At 43.6% G+C, this 19,520-nt stretch overlaps 1 protein-coding gene across 1 annotated transcript; it reads right to left on the minus strand.

The window, feature by feature from the left end:
- Positions 1-848: 848 nt before the first annotated feature.
- Positions 849-19,224, minus strand: LOC309682452 (butyrophilin subfamily 3 member A2-like; the record flags this gene model as incomplete). Its single annotated transcript, XM_082496543.1, has 8 exons — positions 849-887; positions 998-1,027; positions 8,447-8,856; positions 10,263-10,289; positions 15,034-15,132; positions 16,079-16,363; positions 17,128-17,484; positions 19,152-19,224. The coding sequence occupies 8 exons, from the start codon at positions 19,222-19,224 to the stop codon at positions 849-851; spliced, it is 1,320 nt and encodes a 439-aa protein (XP_082352669.1).
- Between the last annotated feature and the right edge of the window lie 296 nt (positions 19,225-19,520).

Consider the following 19,520-nt stretch of genomic DNA (forward strand, 5'->3'; position numbering starts at 1 on the left):
TGTTTCATGGAAGTAGAATTAAGTGGCTCATCCTGGCTCTTAGTTGGGTCAACAGAACTTGGGTTTTGGAATGTGTCAATGAATTGCTGTCTTTGTCCCAAAGGAGCCCACGAATCAGGAGACTACAGGCGTACACAGCATTTCTGATTCAGATAATGACACAGCAAAAGGGAAGAACTGTTTCACGAGCTTTGTTTTAGCTTCTAAGATGATTTCTGAAACCATAGCAGTGGAATCATCATTCATGTGATGATTTCTAAAGAAGCAAAAGGACTTAGAATTGAAGGAGATGAAGGGTTTGTGATTAGCCTCTTCTATGGGGAACCAGAGGTACTTGAGAGTGCCAGAAGTACTCTTGTCTCGGTAAGCTTCTCTGCTCAGTGATCTAGGGTAGCGTTTAAAGTATATGTTTAAAGACAGAGAGATAGAGACACTTATATATGTGTGTGTGTATATGTGGATGTGTGGAGAAGTATGGCAATGTGCTGCAAAGGGGAGTGAGTGGCAGAGGCAGGCTCACAGGCCTAGGGAGAACATTTCACTTAGCTGAGCAACTGCAGGAATCCCTGGAAAAAGGGAGGAAGTTGGCTGCTTGTCCCTGCATTGAGGAGTTTACCCGCCATCCTGCATGCCCTAGCTTCCCCTGCAGACTTGCTCATTTCAAGGCAGGCAGGATAGAGGGGGACAAAGGAAAGCCCAACAAGGCCAAGTCACAGCACAGTGCTCACCCAAAGGCTGAGCCAGTCCTCCACCTAAGAATCCCAAGCCTAACCGTTCTTAGGTGCCCTGGGAGCCTCCTCTCACCCTGTCTAGACTCTATGCAGCATCCAGCAATGCCATGCTAAGAGTCAATAGTACTGGTACTGGAGGTACTGGAGGGACCTTTGCTATGGGTGGATCAAGCAAGAGCTCACCCTAGATCTCCCTCCCCAAGCAGGACCTGGGCTGCTAGCACACTGAACCAGCCATGACAAACAAATATTAAGCATGGATTTACCTTCGGAAAAGTTGCATCTGACTTCTGAAGCTATAAAAGAAGAGGAAGATGAGTGAGTGGAAACAATAATCACGGATGTGTCACTTGGTCATTAGGGCCTGATATCACTGATGCTCTGCCAGTGCCTTCCCCTCAGACTTCACCAGGGAGGAGAGGAAATGGTTGAGTCCTGGTACTGACCAAGGGGATCCCAAGCCTAGAGCCCGTTATAATTCACGCAGAGCTGAAAAGACACCAGGATGGGGGCCCAAGCATGTGCAAGGGACATCCTAAGAAAATTGCCAGAAACCACCAACCCCAGCTTCTGGTGAAAAACCTTCCCTCATCCTACCAGACCCTTCCCTTGGGTCTATGCCATGTCCACAACTCTTTTGAATGGGGAGTGTCACCACAGCGCGGGGGAGAAGTAACCAGGTAAAAGAAGGCACCTCATCGAGGCAGGAGGCCTGGAAAACCATACCAATACAAAGTAGATGTGGTCTCTTACCTTGTTTATCCATGTTGTTCAACTGTCCTGTTACGCCTTCAAAACAAAAGCATTGTTTGTTAGATTCTTTTCCTTTTTTACTTGCAGGTAGGAAAAAAGAGCTCCCTGAGCACCTGAAAGTTGAGCTGCAAGCCTGGATCAGAACCAGGATTGCTCCTTTTACAGAGACCTTCCAGGTTGAGGAGTTGGAAAGGGGACAGCTCCCAGGATGACCTGATTGCATCCCCAACATTTGCCTTTCCCATCCTTCCACATCCCACCACTTCTCCTAGAGAAGTACGTGAGGAAGGCAGCAGGCAGAACATTGCTGCTTTGAGCACCAAGGGAAGGGGCAAATCCCAGGTCTTCCTTCTCTTCCATATGGTGCAGACAGCATTTATCCTGCCTCCCCATGAACACCTCTCTGCTAAGATGTGTTCTTCTCCTACCACAGGAGGTACACTCACAGAGAGGAAAGGCAATGTAGCCCGCACTGAGCTCCAATCAGCTGTGACCTGAGTGCCTCCAGGCCACACTGCTCACCATGTTCACACGGCGCCTGGTGGATTCCCACCAGGTTTGTTGTATAAGTGCCAAAGCACTGACGGGATGGGCCCCATTGGACCATCGGCTATTTCTTTAAGTGACATAAAGGTATTGCATCTCTTCAGCCTGCAAAACATCAGGGGACCACCTGAAAGGGGGTTTCTTACCTGACAGAAAAAGGAATATGCTTGGGAAAAAGATGAGGGAACAAAATACTAATGCTCTTCTGTTCCGGAGCCAGACAGGCAACATTTCTGATGTGCTGCAATGTAAGAGACAGAGAAAGGTGGTAGAACAAAATCATCAGTGAAGCCATGTATCACATCTCTCCTCTCTCCTTTAAACCTTGCACTGCGTGTCATCCCCTATCTGCTCCCTTTCATCCCATCTGACATTAAAGGGAAGCTGTGCCCAGCTGGTCACCTCTGCTGTACAGGAGGCTTCTTCTATCTGCTTCTGTGTAATCTAGGCACACAAATTATACCCTGAGAAATCAAGTTCCTGATATTAACAATTCCTCTTAGGACCTGCCGTTAAATATTCATAAAAAGACAGTTCCTGACTTCTTGAATACCAGGTGTTTTTTTCCAGTAGCATTTGTAAAATTAATCTTGGTACCAATAAAGATGCAGAGTGAGTGAAATGGTCCTTCGCTACGTGAGAGTATGGATGACACACAGCTGGTGGTAGACGTAACCAACCACACCAACCACTACAGGTTCAGACACTGGCCAATATTAAGGTAGTGGTTGGCTAGCTGCTGCTGCAGAGATAACGTTGACACTACTACCGACAGCTTCACCTGCTCTGCTCTCAGCAGCACTTGTGATCTTTACAAAAAGGTCACTATTAAAGCACCATTTGGGTTGAGGCTTCTGCAGGCTTCTATAGTCTGCCCACCCGTCCCTTTGGCACTCAACTCTCCTCTTGATGGACTTTGTCACCAGCACAACAGGGCCCTCACGCTGCATTTTATTTGCTGGGGAACAAGGCAGGCAAAAAAAAAACCCAACAATATCCATGTCAGGAAAGGTCCATGGGTTGGTGATTTACAGTCAGTGCAAACTGTCGGAATGAACCAGGCAGAATAAACATGCTTTTGGCAAGAGCAAATGGAAAAATTGGGCTGGAAGAGAGATTCTCCTTTGCCGGCAGATTCAATGACACAACCGCAATAATTGTCCTTTCCACTGCTTCCTCATAATGAATACAGCAGCAGTAAAAGGCTACGTTTGGGTGCTGGCCACAATCCTTGCAAGCCTTTATGGCTGCTGCATCCACGAGAGGGACCCAGAGTGCCATTTCGGAGCAGCACAGCAGGTGCAATGGGGCAGCCTCCTGTCTCCACCGCCTCTCCTTTGACCCACCACAGCTGGACAAGGACATTGCAGGCAGCCCGTTCAGGCAGCTGGACCCAGCCCTCAACACTTGCTTCTCCACCCAATCGCCTTCCTAAACTAGCTTACAGCATGAGCGCAGGATGTTAATGCGTGCTGGTGCTCACTACCTCCCCCAGGGGCTTGGGTTGGTCCCTTGAAGCTGCAGAGAGGGTTGGGATGAAAGCTGGCAGGAAGGGCTCGTGTGATGTGGCCATCCTCAGCATCACAGCATTATTGCTACCAGCATTTACCGAGCGGCCAAACGGCACTGAAAATGGCCTTGTGAAGAATGATTTTTTTTCTATTCTTTTACTCCTTTGGAACTTGGGTATAGCAGGCATAATTCCCTGCAAACTTGTCACAAAGGTTTACGTGACACAAACATTCCGGGATCTGAGAGCAAAGTGGCAGGAACTGTAAATGCCCTCACTCATAACCGGCACAGTTGACTGAAAGAGGGACGCCAGACAGATTCTGAAGCTCTTTGGTTTTTCTCCTGTTGCCTGTGACCTCGCTCTCCATGCATTTTGCGTTGTCCTGTCTCTAGAGCAGGTGGATAACATGCTCTCCCCATTTGACCAACATCCAATAGATGCTTTCACGGAAGTAAGCTTCTTTTGGCCGCTCGCTCAACCTGGACACTTCCCCCACAAGCCCAGAGCCAAAGCAAGCACACGGTTCACAAGCGACTGTCTCCAGGTACACAAACCAAACCCACAGGAAAACTTCACCTTTTCACAGAGTTGCATACGCTAACGAATAAGTGGGATAAAATATAGGAAGGCAAGTTCTCCTACCTTATAAAAGTCTACCGCTTGCTCTGCATCTTGCTGAGAGTGCGACGTTTCACTTCTCTGCTACAGTAAAAGAGAAAGCAAGTGCGGAGCAGTTGCAGACTTGGCTGAAATCCCCGGGTTGAAGGCAGGAAGGAAAGGAAGGAGAATCACGGGCAAAGCTCACTCCTGCAGCTGTTTCTCCCCCTCAGGAAGGCACAAGAGTCCCGGAGGGAGGGAAGGAGGAGAAAGGGCTGGCAGTCACGGGGTGAAGGAGCACTGCAGAAAGGACACACGTCCTTGGAGCACAGGTGAAAGAAAGCTCTTTGCTCCCATCATCGTAACGGTTAATATTTGAACCAACCTGCTTTTTAATTGGTCCTGAGGCCAGGTAGGTGCAACGATGAAAGGCCAGTCACTAAAGGGAAGATCGCAGAATGGTCGGGGTTGGCCGTGAAGGCGGTGAAGGCGGTGAAGGCAGTGAAGAGAGGATTTTTTTTGCAGTGAAGCCATGTTTTGCTGACTGGAATTGGGTTTGGCCACTTGTAAAACAGCAGCTTAATTTGAACATGTGAAATCTGTAAAAAATCTCCTAAAGTTTCTGGAGCTCAGTGAGCTGATTTTCCCATCTCTCAGCTATGCATCCATTCACTTACTGAAGACTATGTTTACTCCAGAAAGAAAACTTCCACAGGGTAAAGAAACAGGTTGAGATCAACTATTTAAACCCTAGCTACTGCTTCTGCCTTGTGCAAGAGCACATTTCTCACCGAGATAAAACTGGCTGGGGAGCAAGACTGGATTCAGGACGATGCTGATCATATGCTATGAACGTGCTTCCAGCTGTTCCTCCAAACACTGTCCTCTCTCTCTCAGATTCTGCACATTACTGCAATCCATACCTTCTTTTGCACAATATTGTATTGCTCCCTTTTTCAGGGCAATCTCTCTCAAATACTATTTTAAAATCCCTCCCAAAACTCCAGTCCCTCATCTCAGGCAGTTTTCTGCTTCCCCAGGTTTAACTTCACGTTGTTTCATGGGACTGAGCCTTTAGGTTGCTCTTGTCAGGGAGCAGCAAAGGCAGGCTGATCCATAAGGGCACGTCGGTCAAGAGCTGAAGGTGATGGCAAAGCAGGTCTGTGACTGCGTGCTGACCAACAGAGCCCTCAGTCACTGTGGAGGAGGTCTAGTGATGATAACCAGAGTCAGCCAACAGTGATCACAAGGCAGATCTGTAGCAATGAAGCAAACGGAATGTCAACCACCAGGGTCAGGGTCAGCATCTGGATCAGTGGGGTAGATCATAGAAGCATGGAACGGTTTAGGTTGGAAGACACCTTAAAGATCATCTACTTCCAATCCCTTGCCACAGGCAGGGACACCTCCCACTAGACCAGGCTGCTCAAAGCCGCATCCAAACTGGTCTTGAACACCTTCAGGGATGGGGACTCCACAACTTCCCTGGGCAACTTGTGACAGTGTCTTACCACTCTAATAGTGAAAAATTTCTTCCTAATATCTAATCAAAATCTACCCTCTTCCATTTTGAAGCCATCACCCCTTGTCTTGTCACTACATGCCCCTGTAAACAGTGCCTCCCCAGCTTTCTTGTAGGCCCCCTTCTGATACTGGAAAGGTCTGTAAGGTTTGCTGCAAGTCTTCTCTTCTCCAGGCTGAACAACCCTAGCTATTTCAGCCTGTCTTCATTGGAGAGATGCTCCAACCCTCTCATCATCTTCATGGCCCTCCTCTAGACCTGCTCCAACAGGTCCACATCCTTCTTGTGCTGAGGACTCTGAAAGGTGGACGCAATACTCCAGGCATAGACAGGGCTGTAATGTAGCTTGGGCAGGGACTGAGAGCAAAAGCGTGAGGTTGAGTAGAGTTCCTGAGAGAAATGGAGGAGCCACCTCCTAAAACAGCTGTCTCAAGCACCTTGAAGTCAGTTCAGTCCATGGAGTTTACAATCAAGGGATTGTAAACGGAGTTTTCTGAACATGGGCCTCACAGTTTCTTGGCGTGTTAGTGCCTGTTCCATGCCTGACAGAATCAACATCTACTCTATCACTTCCAGGAGTAATATCCATTGCAGATCAAGAGAAGACCCCAAGCTGCCCCTTAGATAGGTCACATTGGTCTTCTGCTCACAGGTTTTGTGATCCTGAGCTAAAAGTTGCTCCAGTTCCAGAGAGCTAAACAGAAATTTAAGGTTTTCAGAAAGCTAACCGAGAATACCAGCAGAGGATAGGAAGTGGCACTGCTCAAGCCTGCCTGCCAATAAATCCCATCTGTGCTATGATTATTAAGCAGGTGAAATGAACCTACACTGTGCTACTGACATGGGGCGCACACACACACAAGCACAACTGTCAGCCACTTTCTCTGACGTGTTTCCTGGGTTGTCAGTTGGCTTCCAGCTGAGAATTGATTCCCAGCCTGCAAATACTGTCCCTGTTGGCCAAGTTCACGAACACCCCAAAGGCTATGAGGGTATTTTTAAGAGTGCTGGCCCAAAGTCAGTCACTGGTCACTGTCACTCTTCTCCTGTACCCACTTCTGTTTTGGGAAATTATCTGTATTCTCAGTGCAGCTTGAGCATCCATGGGAAGCAAACTTGTCACATTCGGTACTTTTGCAAAAGGACTGTGATACCTTCCCTGTCCCATCCTTCCAGAGGCAGCTGCTTTTCATAGCTTCTGATGGACCAACTTGATCTTAAAGGTGCTATGGGAACTTCAGTTGGGGTTGGCCATATGTAGAAAGCTGTTTCCATTTATTTCATGGGTGTGGCTGTATCAGGTATAAGTTTTGGTAGTGGGTGGCCTCTATGGGAAGAGATCCAGGGCTGCCCTGTGCTGGATACAGTTCCAGCCAGCTCCACAATGGACCCACTGCACACCAAAGCTGAGCTGGTTAGAGGAGTTTGTGGCATCTTGGTGAAAACATATTTGTGAAAGGGCAGAAAATGTCAGAAAGAGGGAACAAAAGACTGAGAAACAACAGAAGGCCAGAGGAGGAGGAGGTGCTCCCAGAGCAGGCACCTCCATGAAGGGATTGCAGCCAGTGGATACAATCTACACTGGAGCAGGTACACCTATGAAGGGAGTGCAGGCCACGGAATACCCACACTGGAGCATAGGAAAAGAGTGAGAAGGAAGGAGTGGCAAAGAGAAACTACTATCCATGACCCCACTCCCTTACACTGCTTGTTGTCTCACTAGAGAGACTGAGTGCAACCTTTGGTGACAGAAAGGGGGGGGGACACGTGTCTGGAGTGGAGTTGAGCCTGGGTGTGAATTTGAGCCTAGAAAAGGGTGAAAGGTGATTGAAATGTTTTTCCTGTTTTTGTTTTTTGATACCCAAACCAGTAATTGAGTATTTCTGCCAATGGGCAGTAAATTAAAGTCCTCAAGTCTAATATCTTTTGCCCATGACAGCAACTGGTAAGTGATTTCTTGGTCTTGATTTTGACCCATGAGTTTTCTCGCTCCAGTTCTACCTATTTTCTCCCCCTGTCCTGATGGAGGAGGACGGAGTAAGCATCCGTGTTTGTGCTTGGCTGGAAGCCAGGGTCAACCCACCACAGTGATGCAGAGATGCTCAGTACCCTGCCAAATTTTAGCACATTCTTGGAAAACACAATCTCTCTTTTAACTCCTTTTCCGACCATAAATGTTCCAATAAGCTTAAAGTTTGAAAGAAAAATTTTCAAAACAACACTCTTTTCCTTCAAAATGCATTTATTTCATTTCTTGATACAAGAATGGTAGACTTTGGCTTGCCTAACTTTAGGGATGGCATTCAACTTAACATAAATACAGAACATGGAGTACAAGTCATGTTGCCCAGAGAACTATAAAACATCACCTAAGTTACAATTGTATCTTCAAGCAACTGAAACCATTGCTGTACTGATAAGACTTTCATGACCTGTAATGGGAACTCAGACTCCTGCCTAGAGTTTTCTGAATATGACCCCAATCTTCTTTCAACTAGATGATTTTTTATTCCTTTCTTGATTTTTTTTTTTTTCTGTTTCAGCCTCGGGTTGCTTCATATTTAATTTTATATTGCTGATGTATGAGATTTAAATTTTCCCCTCTTCTTTCCACTGAACTGTCTTTCCCTAATCCGTTAGATCTCACAGTCTTATTTAAAAAAGCTTTAATGGGACAGGGAATGAGACAGTGTGGATAAGAGGTGTGAGCAAACCTTCACTTTTGGATAGAAATGGGTAAAACATTTCTGCAGGTTCCTTTCCAGGCTTTAGAGGCATTCTCACCATGATGCCCATTTGCTCTGGTTCATAAAAGTTCACTCGTCCTTTGTCCAGGTCCAGAAACACACCGATCACTGAACAACTCGTCTGCCGCTTTACAATCTTGCGGTCTTCTTCGCTCGAGAAAATCTCTCCCTGGGACATGTGCAGAGCCCAGTAGTCCTCCCCAGGAAGGGTCTCTCCCTTCTCCTGTCTCCCTTTCTCCCTCACCACCCCCAGCACCCAGTCCTGCTGCTGGCCCACCTCCACCTCCCAGTAGTGCTTCCCAGATGCAAACCCTTCCTTCCCCACCAGGACAGAGACTGTGCAGGGAGTGTTTGGGCCAGCAGGTTCAGACGCGTTGTTCTCCACATCTGGAAGTCTGGGCACCTGGAGCTCCAGGACTCGGCAGTCAGGATTCACAGTAATAGCAACTGGAGGGGAAAACGAGAATCATCCGATGAGCAGCGTGGCTCAGAGACCTCTCTCCACATGGGGCTATGGGTCAAAGCGTTCGAGGGTTAAACATTCACCAGAACAGTGCATGCAACCATGTGCCCAGAGGCACCTATGAGCTCTCTCTGTCATGTCCTCTTTCAGGGTGAAAGTCCACATGCTTTACCATAAATTTCTCTTTCTCTTTTCCATACAGCCCTCCATCATCTCCAGAGTTGTGGCCCCACCCTACCCCAGATTTTGACACCTTTCAACAACTCCTTTTTTTCAGTTTTCCTAACACCCACATCCCAGCCTCACAGAATCACAGAATGGTCAGGGTTGGAAGGGACTTCTGGGGATCATCTAGTCCAACCCCCTGCCAGAGCAGGGTCACCTACAGCAGGTTGCACAGGACAGCGTCCAGGCAGGTTTTGAACATCTCCGGAGTGGGAGACTCCACAGCCCCTCTGGGCAGCCTGTGCCAGTGTTCTGCTACCCTCACAGGAAAGAAGTTCCTCTTCATGTTTAGATGGAACTTCCTATGTTCAAGAGGTGCCCGTTACCTCTTGTCCTATCACTGAGCGCCACTGAAAAAAGACTGTTCCCATCCCCCTGGAACTCTCCCTTTAAGTATTTATAAGCGTTGATAAGATCCTCCTTCAGTCTTCTTTTGTCCAGACTAGAGACCCAAGTCCCTCAGCCTTTCCTCATAAGAATGATGCTCCAGTCCCCTCATCATCTTTGTAGCCCTTTGCTGGACCCTCTCCAGCAGTTCCCTGTCCTTCTTGAACTGGGGAGCCCAGAACTGGATACAATATTCCTGCTGCAACCTCACTAGGCAGAGTAAAGGGGGAGGATGACCTCCCTCAACCTGCTGGCCACACTCTTCTTGATGCACCCCAGGATGCCATTGGCCTTCTTGGCCACCAGGGCACATTGCTGGCTCACGGTCATCCTGTTGTCCACCAGTATTCCCAGGTCCCTTTCCCTTTCCACAGAGCTGCTCTCCAGGAGGTCAGCCCCCAACCTGTACTGATGCATGGGATTATTCCTCCCCAGGTGCAGTACCCTACACTTGCCCTTGTTGAATGTCATTCAGTTCCTCTCCACCCAGCTCTCCAGCCTATCCAGGTCACGCTGTATGGTGGCACAGCCTTCTGGCGTGTCAGCCACTCACCCCAGTTTTGTGTCATCAGCAAACTTGCTGATGGTACATTCTAACCCTTCATCCAGGTCTTTGATGAATATATTGAACAGGACTGTTATTTCCTGTTAACCAAGACAGGCATATTTCTGAGACTCCAGCTCAGTTGTTGTATCTCTAATATCATGACATTCTCATTTCAGGGTAACTTGGATGGATGGCCACTGTATTTTCATGCCCTTCTTCCTGCCAGCTTACCTGCATGGCTCCGGGCTTCCCAGAAATCTACAGAAACAGAACAGAGAGTAGTGTTTTATGAATCTAGTGGGCAGTTGGATACTTGTCAACCTGCAGTATTTCTGTCTATTTATTTGCAATTATTGTCATTACTGTGATTCTTCCCCAGGGCTAACTTTCTTAATGCACCAGTACATATAGCAATAAAATATGACTTTTGAACCACTTACCGAGCTCAGCTTTGAATTGCTCTGAAAGGGAAAGATGTTCTAGTTAGTAATACTTTTTTTTGTGAGGGTTTTTTCAACGTCAGACAACTCCAAACAACAGACGCTCAAGCAATGCCATGAGTCAGTATAGGGACTTTTTGAATTTGTGTGATTTAAATTTTTGAGACTTATTTGCAAGGTGAGGGACACAATCTGGTCCTTATAGAGAAGGTCAGCATTTGATTACATTTAGTAAGCATTTTAGAGGACATTAGGTCAGACGGTTGGGCTGTGTGGAGGAGATTAATTTCCTGGCTGCCATTGTAATTGTTCAGGTTGATGTGATTTGTAAGGAAAAAACCACATGATGCAACATAGGTGTCTGTAGCTTTGGTGGAGTTTTTAAGTAAGAAAAAAACTTCTGCTAGGGAGGAATATTGATTGTCCAGAGAGGTCTTACAACAAGCCATGTGATAAATCACTTGAAGGAGAACATGGAACCTCACTGTGAGGAGATATTTACATTGGCTTCACCCTCACAGATAGCATAGTCAGGCTCATCTGAACACTTGCTTGATTTTCTAAAAGGTTTATAAAAATGTAAGATTTATACAAGATAATTTCTTACCAAGGCGAAGTTTGTTGTCACACATTGCTGTAAAAGAATAGCTTTAATAAGTGAAATGAAAATTTGAGGAGATAATGATTAAGAGACAAGGTCTGAAGGAAATAATTCTATCATGATGTAAATACTGAAATTATTTTTTTCCTTTAAACTTTGCCATGTGAAAACTTGTCAATTTAAATTCTTAAAAGCATATGTTGTGGATAAAAGTCAGGTGTAAATTAACACAACTGTACTTCACTGTTTCTATGCTCTAGACTTATGGCACTCTTTTTTTTTTTTTTTCTTACTGTTCTTCCCTTAGTTTTACACTTCCAGTGCTGTCTGAAATGGTGTGCCTTGACCAGGACACCTCATGGCATCTTAGCAGAATCTAGATATCCTAGTATAAACAGCTGAATTTCAACCCAAATTAACATAGTCAAAAATAGTTTGGTATGCAGGCTTAGATGACCAAATGCAGGTGTCTATTTATGAGTTCACTAGGTGCAATTAGCAATATTACGGATCAATATTGATGGCACTGATAGCATCCTCCTTATTGTGGTATAAATTGTCTAATATCTAGTGTCTATTCATAGGCACAAAGCTGTCTAATGTTATTTGAGATGCCCTAAAGTCTCCTGCGTGGCGTTCAGGAGGCCTACTCATCCAAAAGGAGTTGACCTCTAGGGGGTCTTCACTGTATATGTCCTCTCCAGATGGGTATCTCAGTTGAGAGGTGAAGAAGGAAGAGAGGGGGACGCATGACGTGGCATTTTCCTTAGTACTTATTTTGTATGTAGCTAAACATCCGAGCCAATATTTCTCAGGTTACAGAGTCCAGGCCATACATTTTTGGCTTTGTGATGCTAGTTACAGCTGTTTGAATTTGACCAAAAAGTGGAAAAGAACAGGAGCGGTAGGTCAGAGCTGCAAGAAATCTCAGTACAGTCAGCAAGACACCAGGCAGAGATATTACACAGAAGCAGAAAGAAAAGTATCACAAGCCTCTTAGAAATAGAATCACACTAAATAATAAATTTTAGCAGTGACTAAAAATGAAATAGAAATAACAATCTTTTGAATAAAGGCAAGCCACTATGTTTTTTTACAAAGTAGTTTATTTTCATTCTGTCATATATACCTAATTGTAAGAGTTGATTAACATCGTCTTAATTGTAGAACTATATTTACCTCCTTTGTTTGTTGTCTTCTGGAAGTCTTAAGTTGATAAACAAACAAAAGAAAAAAAGAAAGAAAAAAAAAACATTACTGGCTGCCCAATTGGTTTAATTTAGAAGTTAAAAATGATGAGATGAACTTATAAATTATTTCATTGTTCTCAATTAGTAAAGCTCCAACAAGTTATTGGAAAATGAATAATTTTTGAATTGATAATAGAACATGAAAACAGATCATAAAAATGTTTGTTAAAGGGAACAGACCCATCCATCTACATCTCGTTTGCTTTTTTGGGGATGTAATTAACATGCACCCTAGAAGTACTAAAAGGAACAGGAAAACTGTGTTCTTACCTAGATTTTTCTTCAAACTTTCTTTTTCTGAAAGAAAAGATACATGATTATTAATGTATAAGTTTCAGTATCAGATTTAATAAGTTTAATTACAATGTTTTCTTGAATACTTTTACTTTCTTTTTCTTCACTAATATATTAACATATGACCACCCACAGTCAACTTCAAATCTATTTTATGAGGTAGAGGAGGTTGAGTTACACAGAGAATTATGAAGTCAAATAAACAAACAGATAAATTAGCATGCAAATTTGGAGGAGACCTTAACTGGCTAGAGAGATGAGATGACCTTCATCTGACCTCTTTTAGGTATTTACAAGATGAATGTCTCTTATCTCATCTAGTTGCTTTGTAGGTCCCTTGTAGTCAATGTAGGAAGTCCATCCCCACTTCCCAAGTCTTCTTCCCAATAATAGCTTTCTCAAACAATTTCAATCTGATCTCTCTCTGTTCCTGTTTCTCTTAACTGACCACAAAGACAAGACCCTCAGGAAGATCCTGAGACTTCTATTATTTTAGAAACTCAAATAAATTGAATGTCACCATTAAGTTGAAAGACCAAAATGAGATAACTGAACTTCTCTAGACTATGTCTGGACCCTGTCTTGTTTACTCTTGTCATTGTTTCACAAGAAATATATGCTAACACATAGATAACACACAGAATTTGCAGAAATTGCAGCAGGAATTGTTACTTGTTTCTTCAGGCTAAATTGTTTGGATCAGGGTCAAAGCCATGGGGTGTAATTTAGCAGTAAACAGTTCAAGGCTTGTTATTTAATTTTATTCTTCTCTAATAATCTTGGGAATTATTAGCAGGTTAAAACAGAGGAGGCACAAAATCAGAATACATGGATTACAGTGATCCAGCCATGCAAAAAATGGGGCATAAACTGGGCATAGAACAATGGCATTTTCAGAGCTATTATAGCATTGATAAGGTTACACCTCAAGTTATTAGTGCAATCATATTAGATCATGGTATATCAGTCTGTTCACCATCTTGCAAGCAGCAGAGAATTAGCCTGAGTGATTTACTCTACTCCAGGCTACCTATGAAGGCGTCAATATATTTAATTACAAAGGGCAATGTGACCAATTGTCATCAAATCCTTTATGTCAGTAAGAACTGCTACTTTTGAAATTCATGACCAAGAAATCAAAATGCCCTAGAGGAGTGCCTTTGATTTTACGTTTTCAAGATAGTCCGACAGTTTTCAAGGAGCATTTACCTGTTACCATGTCCTTCCTCAATCTTACTGGAAAAAAAAAAAAAAAGCAATATTAATTATTCACTATCTCACTATCTCAAAACAATAAAAAATAAAGTATACCAGTCAAAGGATTTGGAATGCTAGTTCTGTAGAACAACTAAGTCATTTTAACACAGAGTTATTTCAATACCAGAAGACCTTAGAAGTACCCAAAGAAAAAAAGCACTAATGGAACAGCAACCATTTACTGAAGAAACCCCTCTATAACCTCACATCTGGAGAAATGCTAGAAGAAAGGACAACTTCCACATGCAAATAGGTAGGCAGATAAATAACTGTTTGTATTGGATTCATCAGCTGAAGCTGATATTTCAGTATATACGTATATTTTTTATTCTTGTCTTGTGGAACAGTTGACCGAGCTCTGGAGCAACACAAGCCATGGACTGTGTTGTTGTATTGAAGTCTATATAGCAGGAGAGTCCCCCAATTTGTCTGTGCGGACAACGAGATATGTCTATGAGTAAAAGAAGCAAAGCTTCCTGCTTAAGCAGCAGTGGCAATACTCAGAGCTGAGCAGTGTCCAATTACCCCCACTTCACCCTGGTGCTCTGAAAAACAGAAATACTCAAATATTTATCATACCCGCACTATTATCACACCTCTAAAACTGCTTTGAAGACTGTTGCTGGCTCAGGATCAAAAATATTTCTCCTAAAATATGTAGATGTGTTTTTTTATTTAACTTTTTCATTACTCACCTGCTTTACGGGATTCTGTAAAACTACCTGGAAACACAAAGAAACATTTTAATTTCTTTTTTTTTTTTTTTTTCATTTTTAAACAAGTCTATTGAGTGTATTGAAGTATAATTTCAAACTTTCTTTAAATGAGAAATTTCTCATCTTAAAATGAGAAATTTTTCACAAATCCACTATTCTAAGAACTAAAATCATATTCTATTCCTGTAAATATCTGTGATCGTACAAAATGGCATCTCATAGGAGTGACCTCCCTGTAATAGATTCTCTGTGCATTCACACTCATGCAACCCCCACCTACACTCTACTTTTAACTATACATCTGCTATTTTTTTCTCTCTCCCTCTCATTCCCATATGTTTCTTTCTGAATCTGATGTTGAAATGTTATTTAAGTTTTCATTAACTGTGTTTTGCATTGTAGACAAAGACTGCCATATCAACTGTTGTAGCTGGAAATACTTACTGTTTAGTTTATAACCCACAGCAGCAAGAACTGCTATATTAAGAAATAAAACTACAAGGAAGGCCGTCATCCAAGGTGAAGTGGAAGGAAAGAAGACATCTGTAAAATATAAATGGTGCTACTTTCACTGAATGTTTGTGAAATAGCTGTGCCAGGCTCCGGTGGCCAAAGCATATCTGTCTAGTGCCATTTTATTTGCGGTAATGTATCCTTCACCGTCTCCTCCCACCACCCCTAAAGGCTGCAGGTCTCCCTTGAATCCCAATCCATCCATGTGCTCTGCTGCCAGCTATTCCAGGCCATCAGAGATGGTGTTAGATGCCTGTGTTCAGGCAATGAAACTGTGCTTCTACACTGCGTACACCCACACTCATTCAGACTCAGACTGCCACGGGTAGAGGCATGTTTGGAGATGCTACCTCTTTATGAGGGAGATGTGCTCAGCAGCCCATCTCTGAGGCCAGTATTGGCACTGTTGAACCGCAAGATGAATTTTTCAGCAAAGTAGAACTGTCTTCAGTGCATTTCAGATGGGGAAAAAAAAAGAAAAAATAAAGGAACTGCCTCTTCCCCTTTTGAAATAAAATTACCTACTTTCCAGACTAGGAATCCATCTAGAGGGAGGCACACACTGAAACTCAGAGTAATCATGGCAGTGTTAGGGAGAGAAAAAGGGATGGAAGCAGACGTTCGTTTCCCATCAGCATATTCCAGCTGTCTCAGGACATGGTGCTGGATACCCTGGCAGCATTGTATAGGGCCTTTGCTCTCCCCATTAACACTTCTAAATCCATCCCTCTCCTAACTGGCACAGTGTTATCAGGTGGCAGCTAACAAGAGCTCTCCATTAGTATTTGTAGCTAAGACATATCTTGAATGTAGCAAGTAATCTAAGACGTAAAGATGGACTCCTTATCACGTTTTCCATCTAAACACTAGTTGTTTCTGCTTGGGCTGGGTGTCCAGGGTCACTCCAGGGTCAATGGAGAGATAACAGTAGCCTACCAACTCATACTGACAACAATCGATCCTGGAGGTCACTCACCTGAAATCAGGACTCGGGATTCACACACTGCATTGAGTATGTTATTGACTACTCTGCAGGAGACTTCCTTGTCAGATTCTGGTTCAAGATTCATGGAACTTACAACATCAAAAATGCCTGAAGAAGTACTTTTGATTTGGGTGGTCACTTTCTCCTTCCGTGTCTGTCCTTTGCTGTTCAGCCAAACTACTTTGGGCGCTGGAAACCATCCCTGTGACTTGCAGGAGAGTCCAATGCCCTGACCCACGTGACTGTCCAGGAACACAGAAGACTCATCACCTTTAGCTATAGAACAGCAAACAAATAAGCTCCAACAAACAGGAAATAAGATAGTCTCTCACCAAACAGTATATGGTGGGAAGATCTCCCGCAGATTTATCTATAAACACAGTATGTAAATTCATCAGACTTAAAATTTTAGTCCTTGTTAAATTGCTGGTAAATAGCTCTTCCAGTGTTACATGAAAATGGGACATCTGTACGTAATTTCCTTTTTACAGTGTTGGTAGAGACAGATCTTTGGACTGATTTTCATTATCTCCATGAACAATCGGAATTACAATAAAGTAGCATTGCACTGGCTAGAAATTTGTACGTAAACCAAAGCCGGACAACACCATGAATATATGAAAATTGGAATACTGGACAGAGAATGAGATAATGTGTAAGGCAAGAGCATGAGAAACAGGTTGCAGTACCAAATGCAGTTTCAGTCAGGTTTCAGTTGCTTCACCTCTGCAAAAACGGGCTTGTTTTATCATAGGATTCATCTCTCTCATACCTTTAAATGTTTTAAAGCTAAGGTGTTGCCTACACTCCCTCTGTGTAGGACACTGTAAAAAGACATGGTAAAATGTCTTTTAGGACACAGTAAAATGAGTATTCATAGTCTGCTGGCAATAGAAGTAGGCTAACCTGTAGCAGAGGCTTGTCTTTCACATGGCTAAGAGCAAGTGAGATGAATCCAACCCACTGGTACCTCACAGACCTTTCTGATGTTATACAATTGGACTGTGGGAGAAGTAGCAAATGCCTGCCATTCTGCTTACCTGCCACATCCAGGTCAACCACCACTTCATCATACCAGTTCTCAAAAAAGACACTGCAGGTGTACTTCCCTTTGTCTGAGAGCATGACATTTTTCAGGTGAAGAGACACGTTTCCCTTACTAAATTCGGACTGAAAAAAATTTGTCCTGCCCTTGTATGTCTCATCTTCATGAACTGGATTGTATATGTTTTTTCCGTCATAAGTGGTCACATCAATACTTTTGGAGTTTCCAATAAATATCCACTGAACAGAAAGTCTCTCAGGGATTATCTTAACTTTCAGCTGACAGGGCAGGATGACTCCTTTTCCAATGACTCCAGTGACAGGCTTGTCAGGAGGAATGATTTTATACTGGCCTGCAAGAAAATATAGATGCAAATCTTAACTGTCATAGAATAATAGAATGATAGAATAATCAAATAGGTTTTTTGGGGAAGGGACCTTTAGAGGTCATCTAGTCCAACCCCCTGCAGTGAGCAGGGACATCTTCAGCTAGATCAGGTTGCTCAGAGCCCAGTACAACCTGACCTTGAATGTTTCCAGGAATGGGGCATCCACCACCTCTCTGAAAACCTGGGCCAGTGCTTCACCACCCTCAGCGTAAACAATTTCTTCCTTCTGTCTAGTCTGAATTTTCCCTCTTTCAGTTTAAAACCATTACCCCTTGTGCTATTGCAACAGGCCCTACTAAAATGTCTGTCCCCTTCTTTCTTATAAGGCCCCTTTAAGTACTGAAATGCTGCAAGAAGGTCTCCCCGGAGCCTTCTCTTCTCCAGGCTGAACAACCCCAACTCTCTCAGCCTGTCCTCATAGGAGATGTGCTCCATCCCTCTTGCTGGGCTCCATTTTTGTGGCCTCCTCTGGACCCCCTCCAAGAGGTCCATGTCTTTCCTGTACGAGGACTCCAGAGCTGGATGCAGTACTGTCACATATGTTCTCATTAGCACTTCCTATAGGAAACTGGAATCCATGCAGGTATGTGAATGTAAGAAAAAGGGGCTATTCTGCTCTGGTGTAAATCAATAAATCAGAAAATCCTCTGGACCAGGATGTTCTCTCAAGAGCAAGTTCTGTAGTCTCCCACTGTAAAGGTTAGTTTACCAGGCATAGGCTGATGGGACAAGAGGATTGGAAAGCAAGACATCCTGTGACAGTAATCAGATCACATCTCTGGAGGTCCATCTGAGCATAGATAAGCACAGTTTTGTAGGCCCCTGCCATCCTCTGCCATCCTTCACCACTACCACCTATCCTAAGAGCATAGTGTAACTTCAGGGAAATACCGAGCTCAGCCTGTAGACTGGTTCAGAGGCAGAAATGGCACGTCTGTCACGCAGAAAGACTCGCTCATTTTGTAAAGCCAGAACTCAAAAAGGCAGGATTTTGCTGACCTGATTTCAGATGTCCACAACTTTTTCACTAGGATGGCTGCATTCGGTGATGAAACACACCACAGTAGGTACATTTCGTTTCAAATACAGGCTTTCAAAATGGTCGCTAGTGAAAAAGGACAAGCCTAGTGCTGAGGTTTAACAGCCAAAAATACTAATGACCCTTTACAGAGCTTACTTTCCCTTTCAGTTCACTACTCTAAAGTGGGAGGTACAAAAAGGAGCCTTGGCTTTCTCAGCATGGTAAAGTGACGGGGTCAACCAAGCTGAAAGATTACTCCAAAACAGAGAAAGGAATCTCCCTGAAGAAGACATGGGGGGAAAGCTGTAAATCTATTTATAATCCTATGTTGAAGATTTAAATGAGTCTTTATTATTGCCTAGGCCTTGTGGTCTCTGTGTGATTCAAGTGTATTAAGATTTCACGTAACACAACTGTTTTGTTCTGGATTCAGAAAATGAGTGGAGGGAATGGTGGGTGTCTGACATATATATTTATATGTGTAAAGGTATTGCTAAAAATAATTTGCAAATAAAATGCATTGCCACAAAAAAAAAAAATCTATCCACTGACTCTGGAAATTAGATGTCTTTTTAAATAATGTTGTGATTAGAAAGGAACATGGATTTACCTGTGACCGAATGAATTATCTGTAGGAAAATAATGATGTGAAGAGTTGTCGCCTGCTGATATCTGGAGCCCATCGCTTTGCAGTTTTGTAAGACATCAATAAGCAAAACTTCCACAGCAAATCTTACAAGATTCCTGTAATCTTTTTAAGCACAGAACAGAAAACGAGAAGAGTCCATCAATCTAGAGCCATACTTTCCCCTGTATATCGCTGTGTATGAAGTGACACAAGGACAAACCCTCAGAGGTGTTTAGGTACCTTTGAGCGGTACTAGGAAAATGACAGAATAAGCTGTTTTTAACAGAAGTCAGTCAATTAAGCTGTGATTCAAGACTTATGCTTTGTCACCAGAGACAAGAGAGGTATTTT

The sequence above is a fragment of the Vanellus vanellus genome, assembly GCF_965231255.1.
Source record: "Vanellus vanellus genome assembly, chromosome: 29".
NCBI classification, from domain to species: Eukaryota; Metazoa; Chordata; class Aves; order Charadriiformes; family Charadriidae; genus Vanellus; species Vanellus vanellus.